This window comes from Impatiens glandulifera, chromosome 9, assembly GCF_907164915.1.
Source record: "Impatiens glandulifera chromosome 9, dImpGla2.1, whole genome shotgun sequence".
Lineage (NCBI taxonomy): Eukaryota > Viridiplantae > Streptophyta > Magnoliopsida > Ericales > Balsaminaceae > Impatiens > Impatiens glandulifera.
The window spans coordinates 7,045,488-7,062,957 of NC_061870.1; the positions used below are offsets into that span (position 1 = coordinate 7,045,488).

The 17,470-nt window shown below is 36.1% G+C and overlaps 1 protein-coding gene across 1 annotated transcript; it reads left to right on the forward strand.

Moving 5' to 3' along the window:
* The first annotated feature begins 11,405 nt into the window (after window positions 1-11,405).
* On the forward strand, window positions 11,406-16,195 carry LOC124914673 (eukaryotic initiation factor 4A-3-like). The gene is made up of 8 exons (XM_047455264.1): window positions 11,406-11,898; window positions 12,291-12,531; window positions 12,637-12,717; window positions 13,263-13,370; window positions 13,699-13,818; window positions 14,957-15,124; window positions 15,681-15,767; window positions 15,839-16,195. Exons 1-8 carry the CDS (start codon window positions 11,567-11,569, stop codon window positions 15,950-15,952), a joined length of 1,251 nt encoding a protein of 416 aa, XP_047311220.1. The 5' UTR covers window positions 11,406-11,566; the 3' UTR covers window positions 15,953-16,195.
* Window positions 16,196-17,470: the final 1,275 nt, after the last annotated feature.

Here is a 17,470-nt window from a genome sequence, read left to right on the forward strand (position 1 = left end):
TACAACAGGCTAGCCTATAAACCATCATGCCAACATGTTTCTGTACAGGTCTTATATACATGCACCATTAAACAGTAAGAAAGAACCCAAAAAAAATTGTTAAGTGTTGATACAAAAGACAAGTAAATCTAACAGCCTTGGTCCCTCCTCCCACACTTTCTCCCACAGCTTGCTCCTCTGCAAGCCTCACTCCTTCAAGTGTACAAAAGCTAAGACTGAGTACCTACACCACACACAACATAATGAGTCTAAAGACTCAGTAAGCAATTAAATATTGTAAAACCTGCTGGAATGCTTTGCTTTTAAAAAGAAAGATGTATGCTTACAAGATTCATACTTTAAAAGAGATGATCCATCCATAAAAAGCCATATGCATGTTTAGAAAATATGAGTTAATGGGCCTGTACAGTAACATATTGAGCCATGTTTGACCCTACACCATTCAGAGCTGATCCTGAAGGCTAGGAATCTGTTTGAGCCGTATTTGGAAAAGTCACAATTAGGAGTCCATCCCTAAAAGCCCTAAACCTGTTTGGACCGTCTTTGGGTTGGGCAACAATAAATAGAGCTCATGCTAAATATTCTGGTCCCATAAATAATTCAGCCAGTACATTTGGAATTAGCTGGATAGAACTCATGCCAACCAGCCTCTTCCCGTTTCCGTCAATACTCCTTCATAAATATTATGCGCCCATGTATGCATAAACAATAAGGGTTTCTGTTTTATAAAAGTTTATACTTACAAATCATGGAAACCCTATAATTTCTGGAAAACATGAAGACCCTGGTCTTTCTTTAGTAAACAGATTGTTTACAACCCAAGTTTATCCATAAAACACTATTATGCCATGAAAACATGTATTTCGAACATATATGAAATTTGGGCAGAAAGTACTTGTGATATATATCTATGTGTGGTATAAAAAAGGAATTTAAGAAAAAGTTTGCCTTAATTTTGAAATTGAGATAAAGAAGATGTTCTTGTCTAGGTTGGCTCTTGCCTTGAAGGAAAGCTCCTAATTCTTTCTTAAAGAGAGAACTGAATTTGGAAATGAATTAAGCTAAAGGGGGTAAGGTGAGCTAAGGGCTGCTATGCTAAGTGTGTAGCATGTAGCTGGGGTAAGTGGAAATCATGCAATGGGTATGAGTGGAGTGTTATTTAGCTGCCATGTGTCCAAATTAAAGGAAAAGAAAGTTGGTTTAATTATTGACTAAAGAGGTAACTAAATTTGGATTAAACTTATCCTAATTATCTAGTGGGTCCCTTCACATGGGTCCATGCCACTTGCTATTTTTATTAAAAATTGGCTAAGTATAAATAAAAGCCTCTAGTATACCATGTCTCTTATACATTCTGACTATATTATTAAGTTAACACATAGCAATTATATCCCAATTCATAATAGCAGCAGTAAGTCTATTCCTAAATATTAAGTGTGAGCCTCTTCTACCATGGTTCTTCCTACAAACTGTCCCATAATATAATTAGCACAGCCTTTTTATATCTCAACCCCTAGTAATAATAATAAGAGTCTCTTCCTAAAATAACCCATAAATAAATACATAAGGGTGAACAATTCCAGAATTACACCCTTGACCCTACTAGCCTTTTTGAACAGAAAAAGATGAGTTTGGGCATAACAATTCTACCCTACTTATAAAAATTTCAACCTCAAAATTTACTTACGGAACAGTTCAGGATAGTTCTGCTTCATATCCTGCTCTACTTCCCAGGTGTCCTCTTCTACTGAACTGTTGTGCCAAAGCACCTTGACCATATTTACTTCTTTATTTTTTAACTTTCTGGTTTGCCTGGCCAGAATCTGGGTTGGTCTCTCCTCATAAGATAGATCCTTTGATAACTGAACTTCTTCATACTGAATCACATGGTTGGCATTAGGAATGTAATTCCTCAAATTGGACACATGAAAAACATTGTGAACAGCAGCAAGGCTTGGAGGCAATGCTAATCTATATGCAACTTCACCAACTGCCTCCAGAATCTCAAAAGGCCCTATATATCTTGGATTCAATTTTCCCTTCTTTCCAAACCGAATGATACCTTTGCAAGGAGATACCTTAAGAAACACATGGTCGCCTTTGTTGAATATTATATCCCGGCGCTTCTTATCTGTATAACTCTTCTGTCGGCTTTGAGCTGTTAGCAATCTTTCTCTAATCTTGCTAACTAAGGAAACTGTGTTGGAGATGATCTCAGGCCCTATTAACACCCTTTCCCCAACTTCATCCCACTGCAGGGGAGTTCTACACTTCTTCCCATAGAGAGCTTCAAAGGGTGCCATGCCAATAGAAGATTGATAACTATTGTTGTAGGAAAACTCTACTAACGGAAGCCTTGATTCCCAATCACCACCAAAATCTATAAGGCATGCCCTTAGCAGATCTTCTAGGATTTGGATCACTCTTTCAGATTGGCCATCTGTTTAGGGGTGAAAGGCAGTACTGAATGCTAACTTCGTCCCCAAACCCTTGTGCAAGCTTTCCTAAAAGTGCGAGGTAAAACGAGGGTCTCGGTCGGACACGATTCTGGTCGGGATGCCGTGGAGTCTAACGATCTCTTGTAAGTACAGCTCCGCATATTGATTCATTGAAAAAGGTTTCTTTACAAAGACGATCAACTATGATCCAGATGGCATTCATTTTCCTCAAGGTCAAAGGTAAGCCAACAACAAAGTCCATGGCAATATCGTCCCATTTCGAAACAGGTATGGGTAGTGGGCAAAGAAGTTCAGTAGGCCTTTGACGCTCAACCTTCACTTATTGGCAAGTTAAGCACTCACTAACATATTTGATGATATCCTTCTTCATACCAGGCCACCAATACAACATCTGCAGATCTTTGAACATTTTGGTGCTCCCTGGATGAATAAAATATGGGGTAGTATGTGCCTCAACCAATAACTCTTGTCTTAAAGAACTTACTGAAGGTACCCATAGTCGATTTCTGTGATACACCAGATTATTCCTAGTGTTGTACAAAGGTGTCTCCCTCTTCTCATCTCTTTGCTTCCATAAGGTGAGTTGTGGGTCATCAGCTTGTCCTAACCTAATTCTTTCTACAAGATCAGGAACAATGTCTAGAGTTGCAAAAATGCACTCCTGCCTTGGATCAATCACAACCAGATCTAATCTTTAAAATTCTTGAATCAGGTCAGACTGGACAGTGATTAGGTAGGGGTACCAAACTTACGGCTTAAGGCATCAGCTACAACATTGACCCTCTCTGGTTGATAAACAATTTCACAATCATAATCTTTCACCAGCTCCAGCCAACGCCGATGCCTCATATTCAACTCCTTTTGAATAAATAAATATTTCAAACTTTGATGATCCGTAAATATTTGAGACTTCTCACCATAAAGATAGTGCCTCCATATTTTAAGAGCAAAGACTACAGCAGCTAATTCCATGTCATGGGTGGGATAATTCCTTTCATGAATCTTCAGTTGCCTTGAAGCATAAGCCACTACATTCCCGTTTTGCATAAGAACAGCTCCTAGTCCACACTTTGATGCATCTGTGCAAACCACAAAGTTGCCTACTCCTTTTGGAATGGTAAGCACTGGTGCAGAAATCAGACACCTCTTTAACTCATTAAAACTTGTCTCGCATTCATCAGACCACACAAATTTCACATTCTTGCGCGTTAGAGTTGTAAGAGGCAGTGCTATCTTGGAAAAGCCCTTGATGAACCTCCTATAATAGCCTGCTAATCCAAGAAAGCTCCTCACCTCAGTCATATTCTTTGGCGTCGCCCACTCCTTGACTGTTTCCACCTTTGATGGGTCAACTTCCAACCCCTTTGCTGAAATAATATGCCCCAAGAAATCAATCTGCTTGAGCCAGAAATCACACTTACTTAGCTTTGCAAACAGCTGATTTTCTCTTAAGACTTGCAAAACTATAGCCAAGTGATGCCTATGCTCTTCCTCCGAATGCGAATAGATTAATATATCATCTAAGAAAACCACCACAAACTGATCCAAATACGAATGGAATACCCTATGCATTAGTTCCATGAATACAGCTGGTGCATTGGTTAGTCCAAACGGCAGAACCGAGAACTCATAATGCCCATAGCGGGTTCGGAATGCTGTTATATTTACATCCTCTTCCTTGATTCGCAATTGATGATAACCAGATCGCAGATCAATCTTGGAAAACACCGAAGCACCCTGAAGTTGATCAAACAAGTCATCAATTCTTGGCAATGGGTACTTATTCTGAATTGTCACCTTGTTCAACTCTTTATAATCAATACACAACCTTTTGGAACCATCTTTCTTATTCACAAGAAGGACTGGTGCACCCCATGGAGACACACTTGGGCGGATGAAGCCTTTGTCCAGATAATCTTGCAATTGATCTTTCAGCTCTTTCATTTCTGCAAGAGCTAAACGATAAGGCGCCTTTAAAATTGGCAGTGTCCCTGGCTTCAATGTTATAGAGAACTCCACATCATGTTTTGGCGGCAAACTTGAAATATCATCTGGAAATACACTAGGGAAATCTCTCATTATTTTAATATCTTCCAACTTAAGTTTCTGCCCAACTATCATAGCACAATTATAAGACATCACCCTGGTGGCTCTTTCCAAAAACAGTTGTTGTCTTTTAAAATCTGGACTCGCACGAAACAGAAAGGTCTTCACATACTGATCTGTTAGAACCACCATCTTCTTATTACAATTAATCTGCGCCCCATGTCGGAATAGCCAGTCCATACCCAGGATCACATCAAATCCTACCATATCTACTACCACAAGATTTGCTAATATCTTATGGTTCTGATTATAAATTGGGCAGGCCTTAATAATATTATTAGAATTCAGGTGAGAGCCTGAAGGAAGTGATATGCTATATGCCATCAACGACTCCTCAGGTTTTAAACTAGCTTTTTGAACAAAACATGTAGTAATAAAGGAATGTGTTTCTCTAGTGTCTATCAAAGTGTTGGCTAAAATGTTTGCTATTAGAAGATTACCCATAATGATCGTGGTCTTAGGGTCGGCCTCCTCCCTGGTCATTGAGAAAACCCTCCCTGGTCCAACCTCATTCTTCTTGGGACAGTCCCTATGGATGTGCCCTCGCTGATTACATAAGAAACAAACATTGGACCCTTGCATACAGCTCCCTATATGAGTCTTCCCACAGATGGTACATACTGGAATTGGAGTGTTAGAAGATTTGGCTGAGGATACTGATCCAGCTGGTTGAACCCTCTTTGATTGTTGTGACTGCTGGGGCCTTTGAGAAAATCTTTGATTGCTGTTGTTGTGGTAGAAGTTCCTTGGCTGCTGCGAATATTGGAAAGTAGCAGCCTGATTATAAGATGACTGGGGCAAAGCATATCAATTAAGGACTGATTAAAAGGCCTTTTCATTGTTGGAACATGAGACTCCCTTACTTGGTAACTGGTCCTCTTGGCCTAAGCCTCCCTAATAATATCCTGGCTATCCTTCTCAGCCATAAGAGCTCGGTCCCGTTTCTCTCGTGGAAGAAGGATTACTAAGCCTTACATCCCGATGGATTGTAGCATTGAGTCCCTCAAGAAAATGATTAAGCTCCATGGAAGCATTGTCGGTAATCATTGGAGCAAAATACTTGCCTCTTTCAAATCTTTTCACATAATCTGCAATACTAGAATCCCCTTGCTTAATTTTTAGAAATTCCCGCGCTAGCTTGTTTCTTGTGCTCAAAGTAAAGTATTTCCCATAGAAGACCTCCTTGAACTCCCTCCAGGTTATGTTGTTAAGATCAAGTGCTACTTTAGCCCCCTGCCACCAAATTCGTGCATCATCCTTCAACATAAAAGTGGCACACCTGACCTTTTCCACTTCTGTAATCTGCATAAACTCATAGATTGTTTCCATGGACTGAACCCACTCTTCAGAAATAGTTGGACCTGTACTACCCCTGAACTTAAATGGCTTAAATGTCATGAACTGCTTGTAAATAGGAGCTTGCCCTCCTTCATGATTGTTGTGAGTACTACTATTATTATTATTCTGAAACATTGCCCTCATTTGCTCCCCTTGAAGACGATTCTGCTCCTTCAAGGTCTCAATTAATCCTATCAAAAGTGTATTCTGATCTGGCTCCGTTGCTGCAGAAGATGATGAAGATTGGGCCTTGGCAGCTTTCCCCATTGTCTTAGATCTAAAATCACATATAGACCCTAAGAAAAGATTAGCATATTTTCAAACCATATAAACTGAATTCTTATTCCCTATCATTGATCCTAATGTCACATTTAATCACATAAAACTTACAACATTTTAAGGCGAGATCTTGGAGATGAAACTGTAGGAGCTGGAGTGTGGAAGTGCTAAGGATCGAGACCGTTGCTCTGATACCAACTGAGACGTCCCTGCTCATATATTAATAACTACTACTCAACATGTATCTATATTTAACTTTAAGCCATCTATACCTGTTCTGTTCAAAATATATTTGATATATACATATGCTGCATCAAACAGCAACAAGAACTACAACTGGCTAGCCTATAAACCATCATGCCAACATGTTTCTGTACAGGTCTTATATACATGCACCATTAAACAGTAATAAAGGACCCAAAAATAATTGTTAAGTGTTGATACAAAAGACAAGTAAATCTAACAGCCTCGGTCCCTCCTCCCACACTTTCTCCCATAGCTTGCTCCTCTCCAAGCCTCATTCCTTCAAGTGTACAAAAGCTAAGGCTGGGTACCTAGATCACACACAACATAATGAGTCTAAAGAATCAGCAAGCAATTAAATATTGTAAAACCTGTTGGAATGCTTTGCTTTTAAAAAGAAAGATGTATGCATAAAAGATTCATACTTTAAAAGAGATGATCCATCCATAAAAAGCCATATGCATGTTTAGAAAATATGAGTTAATGGGCCTGTACAGTAACATCTTGAGCCATGTTTGACCCTACACCATTCAGAGCTGATCCTGAAGGCTAAGAATTTGTTTGAGCCGTATTTGGAAAAGGCACAATTAGGAGTCCATCCCTAAAAGCCCTAAACCTGTTTGGACCATCTTTGGGTTGGGCAGCAATAAATAGAGCTCATGCTAAATATTCTGGTCCCATAAATAATTCAGCCAGTACATTTGGAATTAGCTGGCTAGAGCTCATGCCAGTCAGCCTCTTCCCGTTTCCGTCAATACTCCTTCATAAATAGTATGCGCCCATGTATGCATAAACAATAAGGGTTTCTGTTTTATAAAAGTTTATACTTACAAATCATGGAAACCCTATAATTTCTGGAAAACATGAAGACCATGGTCTTTCTTTAGAAAACAGATTGTTTACAACCCAAGTTTATCCATAAAACACTATTATATCATGAAAATATGTATTTCCAACATATATGAAATTTGGGCAGAAAGTACTTGTGATATATAGCTATGTGTGGCATAAAAAAGAAATTTAAGAAAAAGCTTGCCTTAATTTCGAAATTAAGATAAAGAAGATGTTATTGGCTAGGTTGGCTCTTGCCTTGAAGGAAAGCTCCTAATTCTTGCTTAAAGAGAGAACTGAATTTGGAAATTAATTAAGCTAAAGGAGGTAAGGTGAGCTAAGGGTTGCTATGCTAAGTGTGTAGCATGCAGCTGGGGTAAGTGGAAAGCATGCAATGGGTATGAGTGGAGTGTTATTTAGCTGCAATGTGTCCAAATTAAAGGAAAAGCAAGTTGGTTTAATTATTGACTAAAGAGGTAATTAAATTAGGATTAAACTTATCCTAATTATCTAGTGGGTCCCTTCACATGGGTCCATGCACTTTGCTGCTTTTATTAAAAATTGGCTAAGTATAAATAAAAGCCTCTAGTATACCATGTCCCTTATATATTCTGGCTATATTATTAAGTTAACACATAGAAATTATATCCCAATTCATAATAGTAGCAGCAAGTCTATTCCTAAATATTAAGTGTGAGCCTCTTCTACCATGGTTCTTCCTACAAACTGTCCCATAATATAATTAGCACAGCCTTTTTATATCTCAGCCCCTAGTAATAATAATACAAGTCTCTTCCTAAAATGACCCATAAATAAATACATAAGCGTGAACAATTCCAGAATTGCACCCTTGACCCTACTAGCCTTTTTGAACAGAAAAAGATGAGTTTGGGCATAACAATTCTACCCTACTTATAAAAATTTCGACCTCAAAATTTACTTACGGAACAGTTCAGGATAGTTCTGCTTCATATCCTGCTCTACTTCTCAGGTGTCCTCTTCTACTGAACTGTTGTGCCAAAGCACCTTGACCATATTTACTTCTTTATTTCTTAACTTCCTGGTTTGCCTGACCAGAATCTAGGTTGGTCTCTCCTCATAAGATAGATCCTTTGCTAACTGAACTTCTTCATACTGAATCACATGGTTGGCATTAGGAATGTAATTCCTCAAATTGGACACATGAAAAACATTGTGAACAACAGCAAGGCTTGTAGGCAATGCTAATCTATATGCAACTTCACCAACTGCCTCCAGAATCTCAAAAGGCCCTATATACATTGGATTCAATTTTCTCTTCTTTCCAAACCGAATGATACCTTTACAAGGAGATACCTTAAGAAACACATGGTCGCCTTTGTTGAATATTATATCCCGACGCTACTTATCTGTATAACTCTTCTACCAGCTTTGAGCTGTTAGCAATCTTTCTCTAATCTTGTTAACTAAGGAAACTGTGTTGGAGACGATCTCAGGCCCTATTAACACCCTTTCCACAACTTCATCCCAATGCAGGGGAGTTCTACACTTCTTCCCATAGAGAGCTTCAAAGGGTGCCATGCCAATAGAAGATTGATAATTGTTGTTGTAGGCAAACTCTACTAATGGCAACCTTGATTCCCAATCACCACCAAAATCTATAAGGCATGCCCTTAGCAGATTAGGAACTGACCACATATGTCAAACGTTGGTTTCAGAAAATAGAGTTTGAACCTTTTCTTTGAGCTTCTCATTCTCAGATGAGAGCTCATCCATTTTGTTTTCAAAAACTTCAGAATCATTGTTTTGAGATGAAGAAGAGCTGTCAGATTTGTTTTTAAAATTTAGTTCATCAAAGGAGTCTGACAGTTTCTTGTACTCAATGACCATGTCATTGAGTGTAGTAATTAACTCATCTCTTAAGAATTCTTCAGATGAGAAATCAAATACCTCAAGTCAACTTCTTCTTTTGCCATAAATCAAGTGACCTCTTCGTCATCACTAACGTTGGATGATGAATCATCTGAGTCGCTGTCGGCCCACTTGGCTTTGCTTTCAACTGCCATGAGAGTCTTCATCTCTTTCTTGTTCTTATCTTTATTTTTCTCATCTTTCTTTTTCTTATCTCGCTTCGGCTTGCTGCTTTCCGCCTTGAAGTGTCTCTTCTTCATGAATTTGCAGATTTTTTTCATGAAAAGAGCAATGGCATCGCTGCTAATCTACTTAGCAGCAGCCTTCACAGCAGTGGCAGTAGATGGCTCCTCAGCGATCACCAATGTCTTTGTTATGATGATGGATGTGGGGTGCTTCTCTTCATTCCTAAAGTTTATTTCAAACTCTTAGGCCTTTAAATCGGCTAACAAATCATAGAGATCCATCTTGTTGAGGTCTTTAGATTCCCTCATCGCCATAGTCTTGATATCCCACTCTTTGGGCAGAGTACGCATGACTTTGATCGCAACCTCTCTGTTGTTGTAAGTCTTTCCCAAAATGGATAGAGAAGTGATAAACTTACTGAATCTTTCATCGAACTCAGTCATCGTCTCTCCAAGACGCATCTTGAAGTTAATGAACTGTTGTGTTGCAACCATGAGTCTGTTTTCTTTGGTTTGCTCGTTTCCCTCACATAGTTGAGTCATCTTCTCCCAAATATCTTTGGTAGTGGGGCATGTGATGATCTTGTGTAACATATTTTCATCCAGTGTCTTGTAGAGGATGTCTTTTGCTATGTTGTCGAGGTTGCTCTTTCTCTTATCTTCACTGGTCCACTCAGATCTATCCTTCTCAATCTTTATTGGACCGTCGGTGATGACAAACCACATGTCATCATCTATGGCAACTAGATGAGCGTGGACTCTCGCCTTCCACACAACATAATTTTCCTCTAAGAACATGGGAACATTGTTGATGATATCCATAAACATGATTTAGATTCTTTTGGTTCTTGAGAATAGAAAACGAGGCTGTAATACCAATTGATATGATCGGTACAACCAATAGAGACGGGGGTCTGACTATTGTTAGTAACTTCTGATAAACAGTTTGATAGAAATCATGTTAGGGATTAATATCTCTTTATATTCTTCGCAAATCCTTCGAACTCTTGAAACAGATTCAAGTGCAGAAATGTTCGTCGGATTTGAAGCTTTGAATCAATGAATGATGAATGACAGAAAGTAAAAAACACAGCGAGTTCACTGGTGAAAAAAGGGTCAAAACCGAGAGTTAAAACTCTCGGTTTTGAATTGATTTATTATTATAATAATAATGCTGCAATCTGATTGGTCCGCAACAGGGGAACACGAAAATCGGTAGCAGAAGATCTGAATTGATTTTTGAGGCCATTTCATAAATTTTCCGCTAATAAAATTGTTTATATTAAATAAATTTAAATATCTTAACTTTAGAATAATAAAATAAGAAATAGTGAGTTTTTTTTAAATAATTAAAAGAAAAGAAGAATATTAATTGGTGGTAACGTGTAATTAATAAAATCAGTTTTCATCAATATTTTAAAATACGTAGTTGAATAGTTGAATCGGCGGTTCAACCGGTTCGACCGCGAAACGGTTTATTGAACGGTCGGATTTCTAACTTTAATACGGTAACCTTTAGAACCGATTAAAATCTGATCCGACCAAAAAAATGAACCGAAAACTTCTTGTTCGTAAGGTCCTTGGTAATTATGTAATATTTATCTTTTTCTTTCTTTCTTTTTTCAGTTTGCTGGATCCGCGAGTGAATGTTTTGACAGTCTTTATTGAAAATGAATATAAAACCAGAACGGATAGAGAGAAAGTATTTCGATAGAAAATGGTGAAAACCAATTAAGTTCTTAAATTTTTAGCTGTGAATGGCTGCTATTAGGTCTCATCTTCTTCCTGTCTCATTATATTATCATAATTTTGTTAATTTTATTTTTGATATTTTAAATTATGAATATTTGATTTTATATTAATTTAATGGATAAAATATTTAATTTAATTATTTTTATATATGTATAAGTGATTATATATAATTTACATATTAATATTTATAATTTTTTTTAAATAATTAAAATTCGGTTCAATTATGATCGAATGAAAGTTCGCTCAAAAAACTGGGTTAATCACCGAAACTATTCTGAAAAGTTTGATTTTTAGATAAACATAAGATATAAGTTGGCGGCAACCGTAAACATCATGTAGCCTATTCTATTCTAGGGTTTCTTTCTTATTCGCTTGTTGGTTTGCAGTGGCGGGCGGGGCAGGTCTTTTCTTTTGTTTCCCCTATTTCCGACTGTCATAACCTCTTTTCGATCGAAGGTAGGTGCAAGGAAACGAGTCTGGTAAATGGCGACGACAGTAGCCGCAGGATCTGGTGGTCCGTCGGTAGTTCCAGCCAACAGAGGTCGAAGGGCAGCTATGGTGGACGATGAGAAACTGCTATTTGAGACCTCCAAAGGAGTAGAGCCTGTCACGAGCTTCGATGAGATGGGAATTAAAGACAACCTTCTTAGGGGAATATACAACTATGGTTTCGAAAAGCCATCAGCCATCCAACAGAGGGCCGTCTTGCCGATTATCCAAGGACGCGATGTCATTGCCCAGGCCCAGTCGGGAACTGGAAAGACCTCCATGATCGCTCTCACTGTTTGTCAGGTCGTCGACACATCCTCAACAGAGTACGTATCTAAAATTCGATCTTGTATAATTTCTCTACTTACTCAAATCAACTGGTTTATCACATCTTCATTAACTTAGAAAGAATTCCCCAAGGATACTTTTTCTATAGCTGCAATCCGGATAGAGTTCTGATGGGAATTAATAAAACAAGAGTGGCTAGGTTTCCTTAGAATGGACAGCAAAAATCATGATTAAAAGGTTAAAAGTGGTGATTGAGAGTTGTTAGTGCTAAGCGAGATTTCAATGTATCAGCTATCATCTGGTAGCCAGACAAACCACCGGAGCTGTCTGGATGGCTAGGAATTGTATAGATTCCACAAGAAATTATGGTACATGCCTTTTATGTTGTTTATTCTCTTCTATTTGTCTGATACCATAATTATTTTTAAAGGGTCCAAGCATTGATCCTCTCACCTACGAGGGAGCTGGCTGCACAAACAGAGAAAGTGATTTTGGCAATTGGTAACTTCATTAGCATACAAGCCCATGCATGCATTGGAGGGAAAAGTGTGGGCGAGGATATTAGAAAACTAGAGCATGGTGTACAAGTGGTGTCTGGAACTCCAGGCAGGGTTTGTGATATGATAAAGCGAAGAACTTTGCGCACCAGAACCATCAAGTTGTTAATTTTGGTTAGCAAGCAGCTTTAATCAACTTCTCTTTTAAACCACCCTCTGGAATTATTATTATTCTTTTGAACTAGTTCTTATTGTGGGATGTTAATCTACCCTTTTCAGGATGAGTCAGATGAAATGTTGAGTCGGGGGTTTAAGGACCAGATTTATGATGTTTATCGATATCTTCCACCTGAGCTTCAGGTAATAATTTCTCAACACACATTTTCCCCATTTACATGCATTTTCTGGATTGTATATATTCGTTTGTATTCATTTGTATTGTAGATCGCCAAAATATAAGATACATTCCATCATTGAATGTGTTTTTTGCTCTTCCTGAATTTAAAATCTTCCAAATGCGAATTATACTGAACTAATCTACACACCTTTTGCACATCTTTATAGTTAACAGTAAAGATTTGTCTATGTAGTAACTTTACTGCTAACTACTAGTAAGATGATTTGATGATTCTTTGTCATTTCATTAGTCCATCTATTTTCTGTTTACTTATATATACACCTCTGGACATACTTCAATTTGTTTATTTAACTGAATGTTTATGAAATGCTGAACGATATTGCATACATGCAAATATCTTTGTGTTTTTCTTTTTCACTTTTCATTTGGAGTTGGGTTGGATGGATTGAGGACTGGGATGTTTCATGGTCATAGTTCTACAGTGCTCTTTTCAAGCTTCTTGATGTTGATGCTGTTGGTCGATGAACTATTAAAACTACTTTTGCAGGTTGTTTTGATTTCTGCTACCCTTCCTAATGAAATACTGGAGGTAACAAGCAAATTTATGACAGATCCTGTTAGGATCCTTGTCAAGCGTGATGAGTTAACTCTTGAAGTAAGTCATAGTTTGCCTATTATGTTTGATCGCTAGTAAGAGCATGTTTGATCTAGTTTTTTTTCCGAAATAGATCTTATTTTAGAAAATAAACATGTTCGATGGAAAAATGGATTATTGGGGTTAAGTGACTAAATATCTTTTTTATATACTATTTTAAAATTTTATATAGAATGGAGTAAGAATATTTTGGTATTTTAGTAGATAATTTGAATGATGTTGTGAGAGTTTTCTTGGATTAAATTCAAATAATCCACATCAAACAAGCCCTATGTCTCTATATCTAATTATTTTTGTATGCCTTAATTGTGGTGTTATGTGATTACAGGGTATCAAGCAGTTCTTTGTTGCTGTTGAAAGAGAGGAATGGAAGTTTGATACATTGTGTGATCTCTATGACACACTTACAATCACTCAGGCCGTTATATTTTGCAACACAAAACGGAAGGTATTTTTTATAGGTTTTTAATTAATACATATCAATAAGATTTATTGACGTTAGAATGTTAGATGAAATTTTAGACTTGTTATTGGTCAAGGCAAATAGTAATGCACAGTTAATAATAAATAGAAAGGCCTAGCTAACAATATTCAAATACACTTGTCCTCATTAGAACATAATAAATAAGAGGCAGTTTGGTACTAAAATTCCAGTGTTGTGGATGTGCAAATTTATGCTTTATTCCCCAAAGTGAAATTGTGATTTGTCAGCCTACTTGGAAATTTGTAAGTTATCCTAATCTTGCCACAATGACGATCTCATTGGAAAATTGCCATGTTAAAACTGAAAGTGAATTTTTTATTTCTTTTTCCGTTTGGTATTATATTGTTATCTAGATCATCGAAATACTAGGGATTGTTTGTTTTTGGGTTATTTCCAAATAACCTTGGTCAGTTCATGTTATTGAAAAATGAGTTATTTGGATAAAATGACACTGGGGATATATAATGAAAAAATATTTGTTTTCAAAAGTAGTATTTTGTTATTTTGATTGATGATTTGAATGGTGTGATTGATGAAGGGATTGCCATTGAGATATTGTTAATCTCAAATATCCCCAACAAACAAGTCCTCCTCTGATTTTAGATTCATCTAGTATAAACATTATTTTCTTAATCATCATCCAGATATTTTATAGATGTTGTGATTTTTGGCAAATTTAGATTCTCCGGATCATGAATTTTTAGTTGTTGGTTTAAGATTTTTTTTGGATCATGATTCATATTTTTTTATTCATGATCCAATTATAGTGTGATTTTTTGCTTCATTTTGCATAAAGATTATTTTCTAGATTATTTGTTAACACAAATATGTTATATATTCCCATTCTTAGAATATTATTTTATCCATTATTTTGTTATCTGCCACTATCTTCTTAAGGATGAAATTGTGTACTAGGCCATGTATCTTGCATTCTCTCCCGTAGTATTAAGGTGCATGATATTTCATCTTTTAATATGCATGTGATGATATGATCAAGCCAAAAAGCTGTATTATATTTGTGTTTGTTAAGAAGGTTATTAATTAATAATAAAACGACATTTTTTACGATTTGATGGTTTAGTCCTTTTTACTTATGTGGCAGGTTGATTGGCTCACAGAGAAAATGCGCAGCAATAATTTCACGGTCTCTTCCATGCATGGAGACATGCCCCAAAAGGAGAGAGATGCAATTATGTCAGAGTTTCGAGGTGGAGAAACCCGTGTACTGATTACGACTGACGTTTGGGCTCGTGGCCTAGATGTTCAACAGGCAATTACTTAATTCTTCTCAGGCTCTTTCTTTTGATTATGTTAAAGAATATTAGACAAAATGCCTCTCCAAGGAAATTATATAACTTGGAGATTATGGTCTATAAAGTTCTATTCTTACTAAAAGCACTAGAGAAAATAAAAACCCTATTTAAAAAATAAGAACAGGATTATGTTATTAGACAAAATACTCATCTAGGGTAACCAGTGATAAGACTTTATAAGAGATTAAGGTCTCAAAAGTTCGATATTTACTGAAGCACCTCAGAAAACAAAAAACCCAGTCTAAATAACAAGAACACTGAAAACAAAAGTGAGATATAATTGAGAATTAGGATGAAATAAATTTGTTATATATGACAATGAGTCTTAAAGATCCCAATATAGTGTGTATAGTTTACAGAATGTGAGGATTCCTCTCCCATGTATAGAAGATGAGAGTGGAAGAAAAAATTGGGAATTGTATAAATGCTTGAAGGAAGGGTTTCTAGCTAAGTTTTGTATTATTGATCATGGATATTCATTAATTGTTGTTTTTGGTCATGTTAATTGTTCAGGTTTCTCTAGTGATAAATTATGACTTGCCTAATAATCGAGAGCTTTACATTCATCGAATAGGGCGATCTGGTCGGTTTGGACGCAAGGTAAACATCTTACTGCTTTAATGGTGACTTGAAAATGAATGAATATATAAATTTTGGATTGGATGGAACAGGGTGTTGCAATAAATTTTGTGAAGAGTGATGATATAAAGATTCTAAGGGACATCGAGCAATACTACAGCACCCAGATTGATGAAATGCCAATGAATGTAGCTGATTTGATATAAAGCAAACAGATGATGATTGCTCATTGTGTTTCTCTTATTTTTTTGGCTCCTGATTGATTTGTCAATACTTGTTCTTTAATATTGCTTTTAGTTTATTATTGTGATGCAAATCATCATTTAATCTATAACAAAAAAAATACTAGTTTAGCAAAGTTCACTTGACTTGCAATCACAAGTACTGTTGGCATATCTTTGAGATTGAAAAGGTCGGTTTCTATTTCTTCCATTTTATTCAAATTTGATTGGTCGGAGTTTATTCAAATGATTCTAGAGTAGGTTAACGGTTTTGATTTAGATATTTTTAAACTAGTTAAAACTCTTGCCATTTTTAAACTAAGGTGAAATACGTTTGTTAAATAATTACAATTTTATTAAAAAAAGTGAATTTATATTTATATATTTAAAAAAAATAATATTTTAAAAAAAGTTATTGAATGCAATTAATTTTGTAAATATTATTATTTAATTAATTTTATATCTAATTATATATATATATATATATTAAAATCTTTATAAATTAATACTCGGTAATTAATAATCTCGTAAAAATTAATAATTTGTTTAGTCATGTAACTCTCGAAAAAAATATTTGTTTCGGTTTTCGTAAAAAGTTTGGGATTTAAGAAATGCAACCTCAATTTGCGTGTTAAAAATTTTCTTTTAAAATAAAACACTTATTTTTAAAAGATGATTACAGACCGCTTTTGAAATTATTTAAAAATAATTAATTTGGTGTTCAATTTTCAATAATTTAGAGATTTACAATAATCAAATTACAATTTAATATTTAGAAATCAATAAAAATTGATACGTATACAAATATATTGGCCAAAGTTTTTTTAGTTCGTATTTTGATTATACTCGGGAAATGGTTTTTACGATTTATCCTCCGTACCCGTTTTAAAAACGGTTTCTACTTATAAAGTTGACTTTTGAAAATCGGTTCTATAACGTTTAAGTTTTAAAAAAAATATTTTGATGGTTCTAGTAATGCTTCTAGGTTTTAGCGTTGTTTTAATATATTGAAACAACAATATTTAAATGCTGATACATATTACCGATGATAACTAAGGAGGATTATACATGAAGAAAATTAGTCATTTTTAAGAGTGTTTAGGGTTAGAAATAAACACCAAACAAGCCTTATTCAATTTTTTTGGAAATATCTCTAAAATATTTTGATATCATTTCCTAATCACTTGAAATTTTTAGAAAATGGTTTGGAGTTCCAAAATGAAAAAAAAAACAAAATTTGGTTTAGAAAAGTGGAACCAAACAGACCTTAGGACCAGAGTCATAGGCTTTGGATTCGTTTTTATCAGTTGGGGTCTAAAAACCCTTGGTCTGGGTCAGGGAGCCTCTCGATTGGGGCTCGGGATCTTCGATCAGGGTGCCAAAGTCCCTCGGTCTAGGTGCTAAGGACTCTCAGTCCTTGGCTTAAATCATCGATTTTGGCGTATAAACCCATCGGTCCTAGGTTTGGGAATTCTCGGTTGAGGTCGAGATTCCTCGGTCCTA

What these genes read in the sequence shown, in the direction of transcription:
- LOC124914673 (XM_047455264.1), top strand. Translation starts at nt 11,567, where the DNA reads ATGGCGACGACAGTAGCCGCAGGATCTGGTGGTCCGTCGGTAGTTCCA. An exon ending in GTGGCCTAGATGTTCAACAG is followed by an intron (nt 15,125 to 15,680) that starts GCAATTACTTAA and finishes TTAATTGTTCAG; the next exon opens with GTTTCTCTAGTGATAAATTA. An exon ending in CTGGTCGGTTTGGACGCAAG is followed by an intron (nt 15,768 to 15,838) that starts GTAAACATCTTA and finishes TGGATGGAACAG; the next exon opens with GGTGTTGCAATAAATTTTGT.